The sequence below is a fragment of the Aphelocoma coerulescens genome, chromosome 5 (genome assembly GCF_041296385.1).
Source record: "Aphelocoma coerulescens isolate FSJ_1873_10779 chromosome 5, UR_Acoe_1.0, whole genome shotgun sequence".
NCBI classification, from domain to species: domain Eukaryota; kingdom Metazoa; phylum Chordata; class Aves; order Passeriformes; family Corvidae; genus Aphelocoma; species Aphelocoma coerulescens.
In genome coordinates this window covers 61,374,415-61,398,477 of record NC_091019.1, presented here as the reverse complement: position 1 = coordinate 61,398,477, position 24,063 = coordinate 61,374,415, and the positions used below count along the sequence as shown (strand labels likewise).

Sequence of the window (24,063 nt, the reverse complement as noted above, 5' to 3'; positions counted from 1 at the left end):
TACTCACACCCAGCTGGCTTCTTTAAACCTAGCCTGGGTCTGCACTGAGAACGTGGCTGCAGCACAAACACGTCCTCAGAAACCCGACCTCCTGATATTTGCTTTAGAGACAGAACCAGAAGCTCTCCTTCTCACTTGCAGTCTGAGCTGAGAACTACAACAGCGCCCACAAACAACTGTGGTTGCTATAAAAATTGTCTCTTAGTCACCTTTCAGTAGCAAATACCTTGAAAGCATTTGGCTTCAGTAGCTGTAAGTTTCTCACTTCATGCCTGATAGTAAACAGTATTATCCTTCAAACAAGATGTGAAGGTTGCCATGGAGCTCCCAAATGTTTCTGGTCCAAGAGAAGTTAATGTTTAAACTACAGCATTTTAATGAGGATATTCGGTGTGGTCTTTTTCCTCCACATTCCCTGATAGAGGGATCATTACCTATGACCAAATAAGAGAAGCACTTGGCAGCTACTGCACTCATCTACCAAGTTCAGTGTAATGTACTTCCAAGAGGAACATCTGGCTCTGTAATTTTGTTCCTTGGCAATGCAGCTGTTGTCTGCATGGCTGGCTACCCCTCTCTGCTGGCAGCTGTGAAACTGCATTGGGGTATGCCTTGGACACAGATTGCTGCTTTGTGATGTCTGGATGTTCTTTGTCCTTTCCTTCTTCCCAAAACTGCCTACACCTAGGAATGATTTTGCTTTGCAAAGGAATGCAAGGTGCAGTCCCTCAAATTTCACCTCACTGCAGATGGAAGCAGCTAAGGAAGAACAACAGCATGGGCCTATTTACCTACTCAGCAGAATTAGCAGCAGGTGTTAGTGAGCTGAACACTCCACCTGCAGTTAACAGGCACACATCATCACATATGCTGCCCTCATACAGGGTAAGAGAGGAAAGAACTCCTGTCTCAATCACAGGCCATTTTATGGAAGCTTTGCTGAGATCTCAGACAGAAAAGAACGAGTTTTCAAGGGAATTTAAATGTCAGATTTATTTGTTTAACAACAATAAAATTTAGGATGCACAAGTTTGGGGCTACCTCATTAAATCTGCAGAGGGCGAATGCAGCATTAACAACTACAGTGCTGCTTAAACACAGAGGAAATGGCATGAATCTGAGTAGGGGGAGGTTTAGGAAAAAGTTTTTCTCCCAGAGGGTTGTTGGGCTCTGAACAGGCTCCCCAGGGAAGTGGTCACAGCACCAAGCCTGACAGAGTTAAGAAGCGTTTTTGCAATGCACTCAGGCACAGGATGTGATTCTTGGGGTGATCTGTGCAGGGCCAGGAGTTGGACTCAATAATCCTTATGGGTCTCTTCCAACTCAGCATATTCTATGGTTCTCTGATTCTATACTGACAGCTGACTGGTCAGTCACTCAACTGTCCAGTGCATTCAAATCTTTTCAGAAACAATCCAGGTATTACAAAAGACTCATAGGAGAAACATCCCAGACCAATGCCTAACACTAAAAGAATTAGAGATTTTCATTTATGCTGGAGGAGAAACTCTTAGGCAGAAGAATGAAGGTATAGGCTAAGAACAGGTGAAAATGCCATGGATACCTTTAAAGCCACCTTCGTGTTGGGAGAAATGAGCCTTGCAAGGGATACAAGAAACAAATTGGTTAATGTTCTATAATCACAGAATCGTTAAGGTTGGAAAGACCTCTGAGATCACAGAGTCCAGCTGTGAACCCAGCAGCACCCTGTTCCATTGAACCATGTCCTGAGCCACCAGAGAGCACTGAATGATGCCTTTGTGCTCAATACCTGAAGGGGATGTTCGAAAGCTGGACAAAAACAGAAGAAAAGACAGAACAGACTGTAAATTACTGAAGAATGATGTATCAATATGGGGAGGACAGAGTCCTTGATTGTAGCAACTAGATCATGACTGGAATTTGGGGTAAAGACAAGATACTCCATATGAATGAAGAAGTATCTTCCCACAGAGCACTCCAAGTTTGTCAAGGAAAGGATGAAAGGAAGTATCTGGTAGAGCATACACTGGGTGAACACTGCCATCAAATTTCATTAGGATAAAGGACCCTGAGACAAAACACCACATGAAGCCAAAAGTTAGAGTCCACTGGAAAAAAAAAATACTCAAAACTTGCACATACCGTGGCCATCATCACAGTGTCTGGCCAAACAAAACCAGACAATTTGAGGTGTCCAAGAATTACTGTGCAACAGTGTGCTCCCACCAGAAATGGGCACAGCAGGAGCAAAGGGATCACAAGAGCACTGAGAACAGGGTTTTTGTAGAAACAACAGAAAAGCCCACTTCAGAAAAATGAAAAAATTCTCCATCAGCTAACGAATGAAACACCAAAAACTTCATTTTAAATTAGTTTGGAGGTGACAGGGAGGTGTCCCCTCAGGAACAGTGACGTTAAGGGTGTTAAAAGTCCCCTACCTACCTGCTCTACAGAGAGTGGGAGTTTTGATAGACCACAATAACAGAGCTCAGTAGCTCAAGGTGACACAAACCCTGCTTTTAAACTGCAATGTTCCCACTTTAGTGCTCCATGTTTTTTCCATCAAACAGTTGGAGCAGTTCCCCAGGATCCAAACCGCAGTTGGCCTCTGATGCTCAGAATAACCTCTTGAGCAGATAAACCCCCCATTTTCTGTCAGGTACAGCTGAGTGTTTGTTACAGCTCCCCGGTGAGTTGCTATGAAAACCAGTGTCAAATTAATAAAAGCCTTAGGAAAAGATGTCACGGGGTCAGACACTGCTCCATATTTGGGGCTGCTAATTACAGGGAGGCAGGAGAGGCTGGGATTTCACCTGCTGGCACTCTGCTCACCGCTACTCGTAAACCAGAAAATGCCTTCACGGCTGGACACGGAGGTCAGCTGTGGGAAGAGAGAGAGAAGGAGAAGTAAATAGCTTGTTAGGGTTTGAAAGCTCAAGTTCTCCCCCTGCATCTTTACAGCAAAGCTGTGTGTATCCACAGTGGGAAACAGAAGCTGTGAGCAGCTGCCTGTTGTGAGAAGTAACCTTGTGGTTATGGGCAATTCCTTGCCCCATCAGATCCATCCTGCTCAGATGTAAATGTGGTTTCTACTCTCTGGTCGTGCACCTGAGAAGATCTCATAGCTATATTGTCATATCCTTTTGAATTGCAAGCCCATTTTGAGCCCACTCTTCTGAAAACCCAAAATTTGCCAGCTTGTTGGTTCCCAAACTGACTTGTGTTGGCTGGGAACCAAGGCACTTGCCAACCAAAGAAATTTAGTCACAGGAAGTGTCCAGACTTGGATTTTGCCTCTTGGGACAGAATGGCAGCAGCTGGTAGGAATTGTGTGATCCAACAAGTTCAAGCACAAATTCAAACCCAGTCAACAGGGATGGTCTCAACAGGGAGAGGCACGAGGAGGATGAAAGAGCTGAACTAAGGAAAGGCCTCTGTGTCATCAGGTGTTCATTGCTGATGTCTTCACAGTCTTTGATACAGCTGGGTAGGGAGAGGGAGTGTACTTTCCTGAAGGACATTTCCAGGCAAACATCTCTGCTGTAACAGAGGGAAGCAGAGGAGACCTGACCTGAGCCCCAAGAGCTATCTGCCCTGCTTGAGTGGCACCTGGAGGACAGTTTTCACAGATATCACAGAGTCACAGAATGGTTTGGGCTGGAAGGGACCTCAAAAACCATCTAACTCCAACTTCCCTGCCATCGCACCTTCCACTAGACCAGGCTGGTCAAAGCCACATCCAACCTGGCCTTGGACACTTCCAGGGATGGGGAATCCACAGCTTCTCTGGGCAACCTGTGCCAGGGCCTCGCCACCCTCACAGTTAAGAATTCCTTCCTAACATCTAATCTGAACCTGCCCTCTGTCATTTTCAAGCCATTCCCCGTTGTCCTGTTAAGCTCTGCCCATATAAACAGTTCCTCTCCAGCTCTCCTGGAGGCCGTTTTGGTACTGAAAGGTCACAATATGGTCACTCGGAGCCATCTTTTCTCCAGGCTGAACAGCCCCAACTCTCAGCCTTTCCTCACAGCAGAACTGCTCCATACCTCTGATCATCTTCATGGCCTCCCCTGGCCTCGCTCCAACAGGTCTGTATCTTTCAGTTTTAGCACCTTACACTCAGTCCTTCCCAAGTGCTGTTGAGTGGCAGGTTCCATGGCAGGAAAATCCCATAAACAGCTACTCTAGCCCCCAGTTTGCACTCAGAGCAACCTGCTTGAGGCACAGCACATGACTCGAAGGCTTTAGGCACAGCACATGACTCAAAGGGGTTTATCTTAGCAGGAGATAACCAGTGGTCATGGGCAAGGGCATGGGCTGCTATTTCTGGCAACCCCAGAACCTCACACGTCAGCTGGACAACACTTCCCCTTCTGGTTCCCCTACTGTCACTTGCACCTTTGGCCTGCAAGAGGCTGGAGCTGCTGAGTGTCCCTGTCCCTCTGCACAATGCTGGGTGGGACAGGAGCGTGTTCCCACTGCCATCTTCAAAGCACTGCTGGGTGCAAACCCAGCGTGCCAGCACAGAGCCATTGGAGCAGGGGCCACGGTGACAGGAGGGCAATTAAGTCAGGATATTATACAAACATTGAATGAGAACGCAAACCAGACCTTTTACAGAAATAAAAAGCAGTAGTTAAGTTCTCCCTCGTTTCCACAAGCACACACTCACCCCAGTTCCATCAAAAGCAAGGCAGGCAGTGACATAGCTGGGTGCTGAAAGGCTGTTGCTCTGCTATTCACAGCATGACAAGTCGCAGAAAGAGCTGTCACATGAACTCACATGAACCCACTCTCGTATGATTTCCCAGTGGACTGTTTTCCAGTCCTCCTTACCTCAGTGCAAATTTGGAAAAGGACTGTTAACAGAACCTGGTCAAAAAAGTTGGGAAATCTCATGAGGACAGATTTCTGAAGAGCTTGACAGCTCCTTTTCTGGGAAAATCTATAAAGTAAGTTTATTTGTATTATTCCATGTATTTCTCTATTTCTCTTTTTTTTTCTTTTTTTGTTTTTTACCAAAAATCAAAATGTAGCCCAAAATTATCTTTGTGAAATTGAAAGAGGTATTGCAATGGTATCAATCTAAGCCATACTTCCAACCTGGTAAAAAAAAAATTAACAGTACTCAAGACATCTAAAAGAGGACACATGTGTGTAAGCACCATGCCATTATTCAGATATTTAATGAATGGCTTTAACTGGGGATTATTATTTATAATGTTTAACCGTTAACTAACACAGGAAAATTGGTCTCAATAAGCATTTTGAAAGTGGATGAAGCTCTGAGGATGAGCTACAGGAAGGACTAAAGACCACTGGAGGATTTCAAACAGTGTAGCAGTGACAGGCTGAAATGAAGCCTCTTATTCCTGCTGTTCATTTGCAAACAAAAGATAGAGCTGTCACCCATGACAGAGGGAAAGTCACAGCATCTTCCAGGATTCCAGCCCTTTCCCTCCTCAGATAGGGCTTAGACATGGCTGAGAGACCTGCAGAGAGGACAGGAAGGACTGAAATGCTCTTGGAGCCAACTGCTTTCTTTGCTCTTGTGCAGCTGAACAGCACCTGCCATGTGGGTTTCCTGGCTCAGGTGATGATGATGATGAAGGCTGGTGGGCTCAGGACTGAGTGTGGGAGCCTGGCTGTTCTTCACCATTATCACAAGCTCTGTGACCCAGGTGATAAAGAGGAATTGCTCTGGAGGGTGTGACTACAATGGGATTTCAACAGGTCTGTACTCTCGGGCTGCTTGGGTGCCCAGGTGGAAAAAGACAACATTCTGTGGCAAAAGGAAGGCTTCACAGCTGGGACCCCTGGTAAAAGCCAGGTCAACACATGGTCACAAGGCTTAGATGAGCACAGTGGGCTTTGGGAAAAGCTTTTTCAAGAAAATGTTCTACTGGATGATGCCTACTGAGACCAGGCTGTGTCTCCAGATCTCCTGCAGGAAAATTGGGGGCTGTTCTGCTCCTACCAGTGATGAGCAAAATCCATCAAAGAAGTCTGAAGTGTAAATTACAGATGGTCATCAGCTGCTTGTTGTCTTCAAGTCAGTTTCTCTAATATTTTGCTTCATTTGTGAAATAAACCCACTTGTTTTGAGATGTCTGTTCATCTCCATGCTGTACTGATCCCCTCCTGAGAGAGGGCACAGAGGCCTCTGCCCAAAATCCACCACCACAGGCATGGAGGAAAAAATATGTGCTCTCTGCATATCAGAAAATGTAGAATTCATCCCAAAGCAACCCAAATAATCAGGTCTGATACCTGCAGGGTGCAAATCAGAGAGACGAGAAAGAAAATGAATCTTCCTGACCACTTCCTAAACATTTGCTGTAACAACAGCAACCTGTATCTATTACCGAGTATCTCCCAAAGACAGTAGAAAAATTATATTGGAGTTAAGTTCAGTCAACAATAGTTCACTGGGAATGGATCCACACATTATTCACTGTAGTTGTTGTCTACATCATGTTTGTTTTGTCAATCAAAATTGGAAAATCTTAGGAGTCAGTTTTGCCCACTAAATCTCTGGATGTATCACTAGTGCAAAATACACTGCCATAAAGACAGGGTGGTCTCCAGTGCTTCTAAACTAAGGAAAATAACCCACAGGGATTCCTGCCATTCAGTGGCAGGCCCTGGGAGCAAACCCAGAGAGCTCTGAGATGGTGGCTAATGTTCAGCCAGGCTCATTTTACATAAATGTCCCACTGTGGGAGAATGGGGAGCAGGGAAAGGGAGCCCTGACCCTTGAAAGCTTCATGGGGCTGCCTCAGCTGATTGCAGCCCAGTGCAGAGCACAGCACCACACGGCAGGATTCAGCAGCCACAGATCCCCCAGGATACATTATACCTGAATTTCACAAAAGGCCACTGCTAAATAAGCAGAGCTTCCTCCTGAGAGATGGCAGCACCCTCTCAGAGAAAGAATGAGCCAGACAGTGACGAGAAAGAGGAGGCACAGATGGGTGAAGAGTTTCTAAATCAGCCTGAGGGCACCATGAGCACCCCCCATGCTGTGTCTGCAGGGCTGTGACTGCAGCTCCTGCCACACTCAAACCACACATCAGCACAGGTACACTGACAGCTGCATTACCTGCAGCAGAAGTGCTGCTTCTGGTTTTTTCCACCCCTCCCTCCCCCTTCCACTGTATGCTCAGCTACTTGTAGGTACTTTGACCTAAGGCCTTAACCTTGAGCCTCATGTGATTTTTGGACATTTCAGCAGCCTAGGTAGGGTGCTCACATTCCTCACTTGTTTTACCACCGTACCCAGACACCTTTAAAGCAAAAGGGTGATTTGGCAGCGCAAGTAAAACCTCCAATTCCTACAAAAGGAGCCAAGTAGCCCACTGCTGCCAGCACTTCTCCCATAATTCTCATCACTTGTGGAAAGTCAAGCTGTCCATATTGCAAGCTGGGAGAGGTCAGCTTGCAGAAAACCAATGCAAATGGGGAAAAAAAGAGCAGAAGAGTTTCCTATGCATTTTCTCCTTTAAAAAGCTCATTTTCAGGTTAGACCAAGCACTTTCTGGGTGACAATCAGCGAGTAAATTGGTTTAGCCGTGTCATGGGCCCATACCACTCAAACAAGGCAGGAGCTGGTCCTTGCCCTGAAGATCAGCAGTATAAATAGACAGAAAAAAGGAAGCATTCCTCATTCCTATTTTACACATGAGATAAGGGCTTTACTTGGATGATTCACTCCACTTGTGCCAGTCTGAGCAGCAGGTTTGGAAGTGGTGCTCCCAGGTCTCACTGCAGTGCTCTGGCACAGGGCTCTGCTGAGAATAGGCTCAGCAAGGAGACACAGCATAAAAACTGTGACATCCCTTTGCTTGCCACCTTAGTCCTTCTCCCGTCTGCCTGCTCCTGGAATGTGGAGGCAGTAGGAGCCTTCTGCTTATTTTTGAGCAGAGGCAGAAAGATCACATGAAGCAAAAAAGCACATTCCCTTCCTGGAAGCAGCCTGCTCCCTTCTTTCCAAGAGAGTGAAAACTCTGCATGAATGTTTTATGAATCAGATGTGTGTTCATTTCAACGATAAAGCCAGCTTGGCAATTTGGGCTGGAAAGGGGGAAGCTGAAAACCTACAGATTCCAACTAGCATGTGTTTAGACACGAACCTCTTCCCCCCACTGGAAACATTACACTTGGACCCATCTAACTTGGGGAAGTTTCTCTGCTTTTAAAGAAATTGCAGATTATGTCCCAAGCATTACTCAGAGGTGAACAAAATAGATTTGTTCCTGTGATGACTTCACTGAGTACATGCACACACGGTGCTAATTGATCACAATGTTGGTGCCCTCAGTGCTGCTTGATTTCCTGATTGCAGCCCTTTTACATTCCCAGCAGTCCACCATCTGCAGAGGCAAATGCCATTTTGAGATGCAGAAGAGGCATAGATGAGGTTTCTCTTTGTTTAACCTCCTGCTGTACTGCTCAACAAAAAATAAATGTAATTTAGGAAAAAAATCTCTATGGAAAACACCGTAGGTAGGGAGAAAGAAATTGTCTGAAGTGATGTTTTTTTCTGCTATGCTAATCCCAGGCTGAATGCTTACCTAAGTCCACTTCTCCCCACTGTGATAGGGAGAGGTAAACAGCTTTTGTCAGTCAGAGGGAAAGGGAGAGGGGAAGAGAGAAGGAGAAGAGAAGGAGAAGAGAAGGAGAAGAGGAGGAGACAGCCATGCAAGAACAAAACCAGAAAGGAGAGAAGGCAGAGGTGACAGCCAGTGATTTTCTGGAAGGAAATGAGAGAACTCTGATGCAAACAGGGTGCAGGTATTCCACTATCCAGAGGGAACTTTCACACCTACAAGGAAAACTCATCCTCAAAGTCCAAATGCAAATACCTATGAACAGAAAACAGCTGGAAATGCAGACTCTGGATAAGTACCACCAGCTGTGGGGGTGGGTAACACACACAGAGCACTGTCTGCAGTCAGCAATGCAGAATTAACTGTAAGGTAACAGGGAGCACCATCTCATTGAAAACTGCCCTCCCCATTCACAAACACGCAAATACAACATGTGCAGTTCTCATTTTACAGCAGCCCCCTCTGGGAAGCAAGAGGGTTCTCTGAGGGACAGCACATGAAACTTCCTTTGCTTGACCTCCTCTCCCAGAAGTCACTTGTTTTATTAGCTCATCTTTCCAAAGGGAAATCCAGTGGTACCAACTACATCCATGGCAGCAGCTTGGAGCAGGGAACCCCCCACTGCTGGTGGTGGTGCTGGTAGCAGCTGCCTGGTGGGGTGTGATGGCTGGAGAGAGGCTTGATCTCTCTCAACAAGCCTCAAAGCTGACTCTCACCACCTGCCCATCAGCAAGATGCCCCTAAAAAGGGTTCACACAGACCAGAGCACTTCTGTGGTCACTGTTAAACTATCATATTTTTTCTCCTGAATTTGCTGCTTCTGCTTTTCAATATATCAAATTCACTTGAGGTCTCAATGAGCACTTCACTGGTGTGGGAGGCTGATGAATGGGGTTGACAGAAAGAAAGGGGAAGAGAGGATGGAGGGAATAAGGATAAAATCCCCTCATTTAATTAAGTCTTAGCACAATGCAGAGGGCCATCCAGGCAACCCTAGAACAAACAGGAGCCACCCCAATATCTAAGACTAGAGGTGAGAGATGTGGTGACTGTGGGGATGTCTTAAAGTCCCAAATATTTTTTCTGCAAAAGGCTGGCTCTTACAACAACATAGTCCAGGCAAGGTCCTGAATTTGATCGCCAGGGCAACTTGGTTTTGAGCAGCACAGTGATAGTTAAGCCTAATATAGTTCTGCTATGTTCAGTCCAATACCAACAAAATCCCTGCTCTAAAAAACTCAAAATCTAAACAGATTAGACAAAGGATAAGAAAAATGTGAGAAAATTTGCCTGAAATCAATTTACAGTTCAGTAGTAGTGCCAGAAACTTCATTTCCTCATCAACACTGGTAGGTGGAAGGAGAGTGGCTGAATGTGTCTATTTCTAGCAGCAAGACATGGGGAGAAAAGCTTCACAGCAGTGTTGTCACCTTCAAAATCCCCCACCCTGGGGAGCTTCTTAAGGGTGAGAATGTAGATACAGATCTGCTTGGTTTAGGCCAGGAGAGGATTTAGGAGAACAAGACCTAAGGAAGAGTAAGACCCCCTTAAAATCAGTCAGGTCTGGTGAGGAAAACAGTTAATGCAGAGCATTGCTCTGACTGTCAAGCTTTAAACTCATAAGATTGCACAAAGTTAGACCACTGCATTTCAGAAGGCACTGGAAAAATGTGGGAATGGCAGGCTGGCCATGGTAAGAGAGCAAGGAGAGCATGACAGAGCATCATATCCCTTTTTTCCTTCTGTAAGCCTGCAGAGAAATACAGAATAGTGTTAATTGGCCAAGATACTGCTAATTGCAGGGCTAATTAAAAAGTCCTGCAAGGACTTTATGTCCTGCAGATCTTCTCACCTAACTTTTTTGCACCAGCCTTGAACTTGCTAATCCCCAAGGAAGCAGTGCCAGGCACCCCCTGTCTGACCTGAACATGAAGCTGACGCATCCCCACAGCACGTGGGAGTTGGAGATACTTGCAGTCTTAGGAATAGATCAGCTGCCAGTAAATTCATTAATTAACAAAAGGTCAGAGGCACTTCATCTAGAGCAGAGTTTGCTTGAGAAACTTTGCTAGGAAGTGCCTCAGGTGACATCTTCAGGTGACAGCTCAGGTGACAGCACCTGGCCCAGTCTGTTTGTGCCATGGTGCCCTTGGCTAGAAGCTTTTAAAATTAGTGGGAAACAAACTGGGCTGGGTGCACACACTTAAACAAGATTTCCAAGTGTTCAGACTTGTTGGCTTTACCTTTTTTTTTTTTTTTTTTTTTGCTTCAGCCAATGTCTTTCCAAACTGTGGCTCGTAACCAGCCTGCTCTTACTTTTGTGGATTTGTGAGATGGTAATGACTGAAATCTTAGGAAAAAATCTGACCAATTCTAACCTGATTGGTGAAATAGCAAAAAAAAAGCCCTGGATCTAGACTAAATCATTAGACCTTCTGACTTTTGCTAATGATTACCAATAACTCTGTGACTTCCAGTCTGAGGCTTGAAGGCAGCTCTGTTGTTCAGAAGTGTTCTTAGAGGAGCTGGAACTTGTACAGCAGTGCAGAAGGGTCTGTTTAACCTATAGAATTGCCACTTGCCATTTGCAGGTTAGCAGATCTTCTGTAAAATGCAACAGCATTGCCTCAAGCTTTGCCATATGAGAGGTCTGGCCTGTTAATTCACACAGAAAAGCCAGAGCCAACTTGACAAGTAAAAGATACAACCCCAGAGTAGCAGAGGGGTTAATACTCTCTCAGTCCCCCGAGTAAAGTGGTGTAAAACAATGTGATCAAACTTCGCTGAATCTAAACCAGCTCTTAAAATGTTTTGATCCAGCTGATCTAAATGGTGCCAAACTAAATTAAAGTCATGAGATTAAAAAAACATGTGGTTTTAGTCTGAATACAATTCTTATTTTATAACTGTATCATAACTCCTCTAAAGCTGCACATATCACCTGTACAGGTAAAGCAAACTTGTAGCACTGAGTTTGAGTTTTGCAGGTCAGATGTCAGCCTTCTTCACCTTCAAGATAAACTCCTCCTGTTGGTTTATTCCAGGCCATCCATCAGTTAGGCTCTAGCTTCATGGCTGCACTTCCCTTATTCACACTGAGCGATGTAAGGCCTCTTACTGATGCATCTTAACTAAAACTGGTTCCCCACAAAGTGTCCCGTGCATCAGAGCTCAGAATTGGGAGGGTCTGCAAAGACCTAAGAAATTCAGGAAGAATTTCTCCATTGAAAGGATAGTGCAGCATTGGAAAGGGCTGTCCAGGGAGGTGGTGGAACACCCATAGCAGTGTTCAAGAAGTGATTGGATGTAGCACTCAGTGCTACATGTGATAATGAAGCAAAGGTTGGACTCAATCTTGGACAGTTTTTCCAACCTTAATGATTCTGGGATTCTCTGATTCTATGATCCTCCAGCTCAGCCCTTAATAGCATGAGAAAACCTTTACATTTTGGAAGATCCTTTTTAAAAAGGGGAAGAGCAAATAAAGTCACTTAAACCCTCTAGAAAAACAGCAATGAAATTTCATAATTTAACCTCCTGCAAAAAAGTGGAGGTGGGCACAGTCCTTCTGAGTCTTGCCCAGCTTTATGATCAGGGAGGAATGATCCACAGGGATTTTATTGCAGGCCTAAATGTGGCCCAAGTAGCATTAAATCTTGCCTTAACTGGAGTTTGTCTGATGTTGAAAAAGCTTGCAGATAGATTATGCCTGTGTAAAATAGGAAGCAAGATAGCTTTTGCTTTTGTCTGATAGAGGCAGTGGGGAGCTGAAACATGAACTGGTGGAATGTTTTTCTTCCTCAGGCTCTGCAGTTACCTTGCAACAGCATGCACCTACACATCTGGCAAACTTTCCCCACAGGTTCACCAGGCTGGTAAGCAAAGGCACAGAGGGTGTCAGGGTGCTGGTACCTACTCAGCTGCACAGTCACCAAACAGAGCACAGACTTGGAGTTTGACCTCAATTACAACCAGAAATAAGCTTAAAGAATAAATCCCTTTAACATGTGCTGCACCTCAGGATGACCCAGCCAGGCTGCTGATGGTGGAAATGATCAGCAGAGCTAATGCTTGGAGAATGGGGGGTTCTGATGCCCAGAGCTCACAAGTTTTCTTGGATGAAGCTCAGCCTTGGGCTGCAGTTTGAAGCTAAGAGGATGCACCTGAGCTCCTAACTCTGGGAAACACCTCAGTGATGCCCCTGATAGCAGGTGTCCTGCTGGGCCTAACATTGCCTGGTAAGATCCCTGTTATCAGCAGGCAGGGGGGGGGATGAATAAGGTGAATATAAAGGGGCACAAATTACTGAATGACTAAGACTCCTGGTTAGAGACAGCAAACAAGAGAGGAGCTCCCTGGAGTTCTCCAGATAAACAGATAAACCTTGTTCACCCTTGCTCATGTGTTTTATCCATTTCCCATCCCTGGAAGCGTTCAAGGCCAGGCTGGATGGTGCTGGGAGCAACCTGGGCTAGTGGAAGGTGTCCCATGGCAGGGGGATTAGACCTAGATGATATTTGAGGACCCTTCTGACCCAAACTGTTACAGGATTCTATAATTCTACCACCTCCTGGGAAAGGTGTCCAGAGCTGACCCAGTACAGATCATTGAAGAGCTCTGACAGACTCTTAGCGTGTCCAGGGGAGGTTGCAGGTGGGTCTGCCATGCCCCTTCACCACAAGAAAAGGACGCACATTTTGGGACTGGAGTATCATTATTATGACTGTGTTTGTCTTTTTGGGGCTAAAAGACTTCCTTTCTAAGGCTGTGTTGGTCTTTGCACTTCCAGGTGTGCACTGCCCCAGGCTTGTGTACTTTTGGGCATTTATCTCCCACCAGGTGTGAGCAGGGCAGGGGAAGCGTTTATCACCAGTGGAGTGCCAGCAGGGGGGTGTTTCCCCCTCTCAAAGCCTTCGAGCCTCGTGGAAGGGAAATGCAGCCAGCAGGATGTGCTGGGCTGCTGCACTGGGGTTTCTGTTAATGTCTGGCTCGTCTCTGCTGGAAATTGCAAAATCTTTCCTGTGCAAGGAGCGGGAAGTTTTGCCCTTCGTGTACATGCAGATTGTTGTGTATTTAAATGGGGAGAAGGCTTAGGAGGCGCGTGAAGCACCAGAACAAACCAGAGGAGGGGGCAGGAATCATGCAGTTCAAAGCTAGTTGTTCACAGACTGCTGTGCAGGGGGTTGTTTGTTTAATTTTTAAATTTCTCTAACTCTTAATTCCACTTTATTCTATCTGTGTTTACGTATTTACATTAGGATGGGGAAATCTGTCTTTCTTGAGGGGAGGATGGAAAGGGGGGGACGAGGGGAAATGCAAGAGAAACTTTCTGAGTGTGTGAACTGAAAAATCAGTTATTTATTCTTTACAGCAAATACTTTAAAGAGCTATAGAGATAAAAATTGACATTATCTAGCCACTATACCTCCTCTGTGCTTCTCCACCTCCCCCTTTCCCTTTCCCAAATGGGAGAAAATACCTATTTGAGATGAGAGGAGGTCGTGCCTGGGATCAGCAGACATCGCTGGGACAGGGGCAGAGCTCGCAGCCTCCCCGTGCCCCGCCTGGCCGTGTGTGTCCACACTCCCGTACTCCGTATTCTCCCAAATCCTCCTCGCCGGTCCCGGTGCCGGCAGCCCGGAGAGCAGCTGGAGCGCGGGATGGAGCGGAGAGCCTAAAAAACTTCATTCTGCAGGGGGACCTCTAGTGTTTTCCTTTCTCCATGTCCTGGCAGAGTTCCTCCAAAGTACAAATACACACAGAGCTCCCATTGTTTGCAGCCCTTCACAAGCCCACTGATCCTAATATGGAATTCAGCAGGAAACCCATGATTTCCTGACACACAGCAAGCTGGAGAAAGAAAGGGAAAATCTCCATTAAAAACCTCCAGACTCTCCTCCATGTTAGAAATGAAATGGAAAATGGAGTGGATTTAACAGGAGTCCCCGATTCCTGCGGCCAGGCTGAAGGAAGGGAGACGCGGATCGAAGCCGCAGGCTGCTGATATTTTTGAAGTCGCAATAAAGACTGAGAACGGTCGGGCAGGATGAGGATTTCCTGACTGGGACAAACGAAAAAGGACAGATCACTTTTTATTTTTTACGATATTCCTCTCTGTGTGTTTAATTTATTCACCTCGATGATCCTCTTGACTGATCTGGTAACTGTTAGAAGCGGCTGTGACAGCCTGGAAACATTAGTATGATTTCCTGAGTTTGAGATTTGCTGCTCCCCCCCACCCCCCTCCTTCTCCAAACTCAGGAAAAGTCAATACAATCGCACTTCATTTTTCCTTCATGTGCACTTGGAAGTCCTGGGAGCAGCAAGAGCAGCGGCAGCAGCAGCAAGAATGAACTGCAAGGAGGAAAATGACAACTGCACTGACGGGAGCAGGAGTAACACCAAGAAGATGCTAAAATGCGTGGTGGTTGGGGATGGTGCAGTTGGGAAAACCTGTTTGCTGATGAGCTACGCCAATGATGCCTTCCCAGAGGAGTATGTCCCCACTGTGTTTGACCACTATGCAGGTAAGGAAGTGCTTTAAAAGAAATTAATCGAGAGCTGCAGGACAGCCAGGTGGGAGGTGAAGGAAGCTTGAGGAGAGGACAGTTCAAAAGGGATGCATGGGTTACTTCTCGTCCAGGAGTGTCATTCAGGCCTGGATGGTTGCCAGGCAGCTTAGATGGCAGCTCATAAAACTGGGGCAATGCAGGATTTATTCAGAGAACTTATTTGTTTGCTTCTGATTTTTGTCTTGTTTTTGGCAAATAAAAAGCATTAGGGGTGCAGTTAAATCTACAGTATTTTGGGACAACAAATATAATTCAGCCTCTATCAATTTGTATTCTTGGTTAGTTTTTGAAGTTCTGAGCTTCACAGTGTGCAGTTAGGGAGACTATATATATGTATACATAAAAATATATGCTATCACAATCTTGTCCCTTGTGGCAAATGATGCATAAATTACAGTATTTATATCCAGTTTAAGGAATAATCTTTGAGACTATATCCTATTTAAGGAGTGATCTTTGAGAAAACCAGCATAGTCTCCTTCCAAACTGTCAGTATGTAACTCTCCTTTCAGAGACATTTGTTACTCCATCCATAAATAGATTTTAATACTACAACTAGATGATAGTGGAACACAGAAGTGGTGATTGATTTGAATACTTTATAGTAGGGGAATCTGTAGTATAGGAAAAAAGTACAAACATAATCACGATCATCAATGATATTCTGCATTGCTGTGCAGAACAGACCTACAGATTAAGTACAATATTCACAGGCCTCTTTCTATAGCAATTACTGACTTTATCCAGCTGTGTCCAAAGTTATCACACAGATGTTTCATAGGCTAAAACTGGTGTTCAAACATCTGCTTAGATTTTACTATACCAAATTCTACTGTTTTTCTTCTCACAGTGCTCCTTTGGCTTATGGGGTTTTTTTATGAGATCCCTGACACACAGATTCTAGAAGCACAGCAAAACTCATTGCTTATCTTGCAGCAGCAGTTGGAGTTTCCCTCATTTTCTCCCCACCTCCTTAAAAACTGAATTTTCATGGCGTAGCTTATCATAGATTTGGTATTCTGTAATGGGAAAAATCCCTGTTTGCATTCTGGCTCCGTGTCAGGTTTAGCAGATGAACTGGCCAAACAAGAAAGCTGTGTAATTGCAGAATCTGATCCATGGAAATGTGAAGACCTTTTCCTCCACAAGAGTGGGCAGCGTCACTTCTAATGCAAGCAGCTCTCGCTTTCCTCCTCCCTTCCCACCAGAGAGATTGAGTGATCACTCTGGAAAAAAACATTTCCCCAGACAAGATACAGGGCAGAATATTGCCTGTTGGAAACATGTACTGCCATGAGCCAAAATCCCTAAGGGCTGCCTGATATTGCAACAGCACCCACTTTCCCATGATAACTTCAGATCTGCTCATCCCTCACAAAATGCTGGTCCCAGCACCCCCTGCCCTTCTCTCACTCTCTTCCTTGCCCCACAAATACCTCTGCCTATGGAAAAAGCCATCCAACAGCTGGTGCCCAACGTGGGCATCAGTCTTGGTGGTTTTGGTGTGAGCCTGGGGGCACACACATGTGCACGGGGGCTGTGCACACACAAGGGCACTGATGCCAGCCAGGCAGGCTGGCACTTGGTGGGGGCACTACTCTGAGCTTCTCCTCCCTATCCAGCTAAAGGCGACTCCCAGGGACTTGCTTTGATTCCCTTTCCTCTGTCAGAGTGGTGGAAACTGCCAGTGGGCTCAAAATTTACTGAGGGGATATGAGGGCTAAGAGAAGGATGGGAAGATGAAGGAGCATAATCCCGATTTCCTTGGGGTAAAAGGAGTATTCAGGCACTTTTAAATTGAGCCTCATTTTCAGGGTTTGAAGATTTAGCCTCTGAAATATCTCCAGCTATTTTTATCTGTCTTCTTAACTACTATAGCACATAAATATAAACTAAAAGTACTTTCAATGAGAAAAGTCATAAAGATAAGGGGGAAAATAGCTCTGTACATGAACATTCTATTCTGACACAATCCCTGTCCAGCGGCAGTGGTCAAAACTAGCATTGATCAAAAATGGAATTTCAGTTTTTTGAGGATCCTATCATTTATTAAGCTGATTTCACTACAAAATTGCAGGGTTCCAACAACAGCACAGGCAGCACAGCACATGGGAAAGCTGCATACATGGGCAGATCCTGGAGGGTGTAGGAGTCTCTGGAAAATGCCATTTGAAATTACCCCAGGGAACTGGTTTGTCTACCCCTGCCCTTGTCACTGCTGAAACCAACTGTTTCAACAGTTGAAAACAAGCTGAAAACATCAGATTCAATGGTTCATTTCTGTGCTGGAAATGCTCAAAAGCAATTAATTGCTGCAGATTTTTGTAAAGCTTCACTTTCCATGGAAGGTTTTCCACCCAGGCATTATTACCAGCAGTGGTGTGTTAGCAAGGGCTTCCTCTTGCCTCACCAGGTCACAGCCTGGTTGTGAGTCCCGGGGCATTTACCAATTTACTTCTTTCTAATGGAAAATGTAGGGGGTGGGGAGGGGAAGCATTAAAACCCGAGGATTCCAGTGGTGATCTCAGAGCAGTTTCTCACTGCCACGACTCCAGCAACTCGGGGGAGACAGTGATGCTCTCCAGCCCAGCTTTGGGAAAAGCTCCAGCTGCACCAGTGCCGTGGCCAAGGCTTTAACTGTTCACGGCCCTGAAGCACCAGCTCTGTGCACTTGCCCTGCTGCATCTCATCTCCTTCCTTCCTTCCCTGGTCAGCTGCTCGTGGAGCAGGTGAAGCAGGTGGATGTAGCGACAGGAGTGGTCCAGGGGAAGAAAACAGCTGAGCTCCAGCAGAATTAGATCTGCACAGTGCTTATTTCAGTGCCTTTCACATGAAGGAGCTTGAAACCACTTTATAAAAGTTCAGCCCAACCTGCCTCTAAGAAAATCGAAGGCAGTAGCTGAATGTCACCCAGGGAAGGAGCAGATACGCCTGCAGGTAACTCACACAGCATTTACAACTTGTATGTGGTGGTGCCTGGCACAAAAAGCTCTTGGTGGCTCACCACGTGTGCAGCTGCACTGTACAAAAGTCCAGACCAGTTATTAGCTCCACACTAGTAATACTCTGCCACAGATTTCACCCACAGTCCACAAAACTGAATTTCTTCAGGGCCTGTTGCCAGGGTTGGGATGCGATGGGTGTAGAGCAGGATCAGCACAATGCCAGACAGATGGGGAGGGCAAATTTGTTTCTTGGATGTGAAAATGGTTTCTTTCGTTGGATGCCTGAAGTTTATGAGTCTGGTTATTTCTCAAGGCATTTTGAAGAGGTTTTGCTGGAGGCCAGAGCCCTAAGTACATTTCCTTGCTTTGGTGAATTTCCAAGTCCTTTACTGGAAGTGTTTAGCCGCAAGGCAAATGGCTGTTTCTAGGGCAGGAGAACCAAAGTGCTGTCCCGGTGACAAACAGGATATTGCTGGCAATAACTGTAACAATGGGGACTGTTTGGATAGTGAGTAGATGCTTTAACATACTGGTTCCATTCCGTCTTTTGAACATCAAATGCTGGTTTTCCGTGAGCAAAGGTCTCTCAGCCAGGGTGACTTGTATTGTGCCTAGCTATGTGAGGTTACAAATGTTTATTTAGGGCTGAGGTTGGACCAACAAAAAAATTCAGCAATTCAACTACTAGCAGAGTTGGTTTAATAGTACCAAAGTTAGCTGGCTTGCTCTGTGAAATACAGAAGAAAAATATGTTTATTTGTTACTTAGGCAGCCACTGAGCATCCAATTTTATATTCATGAAGCCTGAAAACACAGCAATTTTTAGCATGAAATTTATTTGCCCTAAAATTTATATTCGGGCTTCCTGGAGAGGTGATGGATGCCCCCAGGCTCTCAGTGTTTAATAGGCATTTGCATAATGCCCTTAATGATGTGCTGTAATTTTTGGTCAGCCCTGAAATGGTCAAGATGATCACTGTAAGCCCCATCCAATTGAAACTACTCTATTCTATTCTATTCTATTCTATTCTATTCTATTCTATTCTATTCTATTCTATTCTATTCTATTCTATTCTATTCCATTCCATTCCATTCCATTCCATTCCATTAGTGCATTTCTTGTAAGTAAAAAAACCTCTCCATGCTTAAGGAGCAGTAACAATGGCATGCAACTAACTTGGCCCACTGTGCAGACAGAGGTGATCAGACTCATTAGATGGCTGAAGTCTGAGGGGAAGAGGGTTGTGAGTCAAACTCAACTCTAGCTCAGGCATAGAACAGAGATGAATACTATACAAACAGCTTTAGGGGCCAAAGTTGCATCTTTGGTAAATGAGAGAGGTCAATCCCTCCAACAGAGAGCTGCAAAGTGTCTGCAAAAAGTAGATGGTGTAAATATGTCCCTCCCTCCCCTCGTGTGCCGGCACAAACTGGTGAACATTTATAAATAGTGAACCCATTTGAAAAAAATTAGCATTGGCATGTGATCAGCTAATTAATAGCATACAGAATAGCTCAGCCCTGGCTGGGGCTCTGTAAATTAAAAGCAATATAGAAGAAGAGAGACGTTACTTACTGTTAGGAGACACATTTTTTGTTCTTCGGTGGTGATTCAATGTAATCTGTCTGACTCTGCACTGAAGTGGGCTGGAGCATCACCAGTCTGATGGAGCAGTGATCCCAGCCGTGCTGGCCAGACAAGCCATGCAAGAAGGGAGAGTCTCCTGCTCTGGCCTTTTTAGTAGCATAGGAGCAGTACTACTGCTCTTGCCCAGAGCAGGCAGCTTGTACCTGTGCAAATCCGCAGATAGGCTGCCTGTATGTCACAGCACTGACCCAAATCCCTGCTCCTCGTGTCCTCCCGTGAAAGAGAGGAGTTGGAAGTGGGCTATCAGTGATCCTGGGACTGCCCATGGCTGGTTGCTCTCTGTCCTGGGGCAGGCAGGAGCACCCAAGGGAGACAGGCCAAGCACCAGGCAGCTCTGCCTTGTAGCCTCTCCCCACAGGGCAGGAGCCACCAGCCAAGACATGGCAGAAAGCCAGTGGGAACCCTAACATCCCAAATTTCTCCAGCTACAGGCATGAGAGGACATCTGTCGACACTTTTGGTGTGCTAGCCATTTTTAATTGATTACTAATACACACTGGTTTCAACCCATCCTTGCTTGCCACCCTGTATAAGTGATAACTTAAGCCCCAGAACATCACTTTTTTTTTTCCCTGTGGAAACTCCAACAGGAAGAGAGTGCCCAAGCAGATTTGCAATTTCTGCATGGGTGCTGCCGTGGGAGTCTTCACACTACCACATTCTTGAGACAGTTGTCTTCTATAAACAGTCTTGGTAGCACATTAGAGAAATTCTTCATACAATGTTTGGGGTCATTAAACTGAAATAGATATAAATAGCACTGAAAGAGAGCTGTAATGTTTATTTGCATGGATATTTGCAGTGGGGTTTTTTTCCTTCTAATGTTCATCCAATTTTGATCACACAGATTTGAACTTTATCCTTGAGACAAGAAACCATTGACTCTTTTAAGATCTGGCTCTTTAAACTGGCAGCCACTGAGCAGTTATGTTCATTTTGCCTCTCAGGAGCTAAAAAGACTTCTCTGCCAATCTTCCTGGCCTCATCCAGAATAAACCAGGGATCTTAATAAAATGTTCAAGGCATGACAACACAACAGAAACCCACCAGTGCAATTCAAAGGTTTTCACGGCTGGATTTTTTGAGGATGAATTTTACAGAACCACTAATTCTCAGTCTCCCCACAGAAGGTTTAATTCTGTGTCCTGAGTCACACAAGTCAGAGGTGATGTGGTGATCCTCAGGCTTTTTCACATCCAGGAAGCCTGAATAGTCTTTATACCAAAAAGATGCCTTTTGCCTGAATCAACGTAGTTATTCCACACTCATTTGAGAGGCTCCACGTACACCCCTAAGCATCTTAGGGCTTTTTCCTTCTGAAGGTGTTTTCAGTATGCAAAGACCCGAGATAACTATCGCTGCTATCTCTTCCTCACACACATCCCTGTATTGTCCTGCGGCTGCACAATCCACTTGAAGCCCATGGAGACAGAGGTGTGTGCTTTGGCTTTCTGTTTCTCGGGGCAGATGGTTTCTGCAGCAGTGCTCTGAGCGCTGTGGTGACAAAGTCCCCGTTGTCCCCTGCCCCTACAGCTGTGACTGGAGATGAGCCTGCAGCACCTGAACTGCTTCTTCCCTTTGCCTCTGGCTCTGTTATGCAGCTTCTCTTAGTACTGCTGCCACTCCTGGTTTGATTTTACACAGCCCAGGAGCTGCAGCAGCTCAAGGCAGAGAGCTGATTCCTCCAGCCCGTGTCAGCAGCCAGCGGATGTCCTTGTGCATCGAGCACAGCAGGGGACAACACTGCACCATGAATGACACTGGCAGTCTGAAAGCTGGCTGTAGAGAGTAAGCAAACTACAGTGCACATCATGAAGGACAGTGCCAGGAATTAGAGGAGTAGATGAAGCAGCCATGTTGCTTTATCCAGATTTATCCAGCCTAAATTCCACCTAAGCCCCACTGTCTATTCTTTTGTATTAGATACGTGGTGCTTGAAGGGCAAGAGGAATCACAAAGAATACTAAACAAGGAGTTAGACCATTTGAATGTGTATTGGTGGTTTGGATGTAGAATGATGGGATTTTTCTTAAGGTCAGCCACAGGCCTGAGGGAATGGATTGGAAAGATGGAAAAGTCAAATGGCTTAAAAAGAAATATTTCTTTGCATGGTATGTGATTAACCCAGGGCACTTATCACTATATAAAAGTTCTTGAGGACAAAATTTTAACAAGGTTTGCAAAAAAGGGGGTTGAACCATGTGTCAGGGTGGTTGAGTGCTGTCATAAGCTAATGAAAAAGACTTCTGCAAGAAATGGGCTGGCACACCCTTCTGTTAGAGTTCAGGGCAAGACCTAAATTTGCTCTGGTGAATGGAATTACCTTAAAGCTGCTCACTGCTATGTCTAAGATGAAGACACTGGTTTGTGAGTTTGGCCCAACCTAGCACCCTTGTGCTCAGAGCTTTAGAAAAGAACTTTTTGGAGTGATTATTCTGATACATGGATGGGCAAACAGATTCTGAAATTTTGCTTACGCAGCAACGGACTGCTGCAAAGAGACATGGAGGGATTTGAAAAAAACAACCCTTTTCTTCTCCACTACTCCAAGACAGTCAGGTCTAATCTTTCCCTCCCCTTGTCATCTGTGTAGCATTGCAGGAGGTAACATCAGCTGAAAAGACCAAAACTAAAACTGTGGCCTCTGGCCCTTGAAGGACAATCTCTACAGCTTGAACTAAATCACATCCACTATCTCAAAATCAATAATTGACTGAGTACATGTGGCCAAGCCACCCACATGAGGGGGCAAAGCCACTTTATGGGTGGTGCCAGACCAGGCAGCCAAGCAGATGCTTCACAGCAGAAGATGCTCCACATGTAGGAAAGAAAAACAAAAATTTAGCGAAGAAGTCTAAGCAACCCAAATTCCCAGACATGTAAGAACTTCATTTCTGCCAGATGTGGCAGTGTTTTCATTAAGTCATCATTGCAATGGCTGTTACTGATTAAACCAATGCAAAGTACCTCCACTAAAACTTGCTTCTCATTTTCTGCTCTCTTGATAAACGTTGATACTTTGATGTCTGCACTACTGATACACATTGTGGCTGCTCTGCATCACTGAGATTATTTTGCCGTGCAGGCAGTGTCTTTCCTATGTTCTAACTTTCCAGTTGTTATGGCCAGACCTAATGACATCATGGAAATGGCGAGGGATGAGGAAGAGCAAACATATTTCCTTCAATTGTTCTGTTCAGACAAAGTCATTAAACAGTAATGACACCTCCTGTCAAATTATTATTTATCTTTGCAATGAAAAAAATCCAAGTTATTATATTTTTCATTTGCTTTTAAGAGTGACCATTTGCCATTCCCCAGTTATATTGTTCTTGTACCTCACCTAAGCCAGGGTCTTCCACCTAAGCCAGGGAATATGTTACTAAAGAATGTAAGTTTTATGAATTGTCACCCCATGTTTTATGCCAAGGGGGAGTGAATTAATAAATTCTTAACTGGGTTATTTAACTATATATTCATCTCCCTTTCTCCCCCAAATAGTATCAGGAAAAAAGAGTTTTAAGGTAATGTCTAATAATTAAAAGATTACAAAAAATGTTGATTTACCTTATTTAATATCTAACATTATTTGCATTCAAATAGGTCTCTCACCTTCACAGGTCCATGTGCAAAACCCTCTTCTTAGTTGGAAAGTTATATGTGAGGCAAGATGGTTTGGGTCCTGGGGGACATGGTCACTTTCTGGGAGTTGTTGTCCCCTTGCTAGACCTCATATCCAAAGTAATGTGTTTGGGGTCCCAGGGAAGGGGAAGGCATGAAAGACCATGAGATCTTGTTATTTCAGCTAACACAGTTCTCCAGATTCAGTGTGTGCCCAGTGGAGCAGCAAAGCCATCAGTGGGGTTGCCCCAGAGTTGCCTTTTTACCTCGGGAACTGGCACAGCAATGAATCCATAAATATGCCAACCACCCTCAGGGGAAGAAAAGGCTGGAAAAAAACTTTCACTGACAGGAGAAGCACTGGGAAAAAAGAAAAAAACAACCCCCCAAAGGAAGGAGATGGACAGCTGTAAAAATATTCCCAAGCAGAGTGGCACAGGAGGCACAGTCAGGAGGGTGATGGCATTGGAGCAAGAGGGAAAAAGCAGCACAGTGCTGTAGCAGCATCCTCACTCCTGGTTCAGGACAGCATGCAAGCGTCTCGTGGAAACAGCAGTCCCAGGAATGAGCACAGGAGCCAACACTTAGGCACATGAAAGAGTTAAAGAGGACTGTGCAGAGGGGCTGCACAGAAAGGTCCTGCCACAGTGCAGGAGGATGCCTGAGATGACTCACTGGAACTACTT

At 45.2% G+C, this 24,063-nt stretch overlaps 1 protein-coding gene and 1 long non-coding RNA gene across 2 annotated transcripts in view; one reads left to right on the top strand and one right to left on the bottom strand.

Moving 5' to 3' along the window:
• LOC138111936 (uncharacterized) overlaps positions 1-14,154 on the bottom strand; it is a 34,424-nt gene extending 20,270 nt beyond the window's left edge. The window contains exons 1-2 of the long non-coding RNA XR_011151502.1: positions 14,071-14,154; positions 2,796-2,863 (exon numbers count right to left, since the gene is read on the bottom strand). This is a non-coding gene — a long non-coding RNA (uncharacterized lncRNA). The remainder of the gene's footprint in view (positions 1-2,795; positions 2,864-14,070) is intronic.
• Positions 13,201-24,063, top strand: part of RHOJ (ras homolog family member J) — a 59,970-nt gene continuing 49,107 nt past the window's right edge. Inside the window, exon 1 of the mRNA XM_069018495.1 lies at positions 13,201-15,118. Within this exon, the coding sequence (XP_068874596.1) occupies positions 14,941-15,118 (178 nt within the window). The 5' untranslated portion in view covers positions 13,201-14,940. The remainder of the gene's footprint in view (positions 15,119-24,063) is intronic.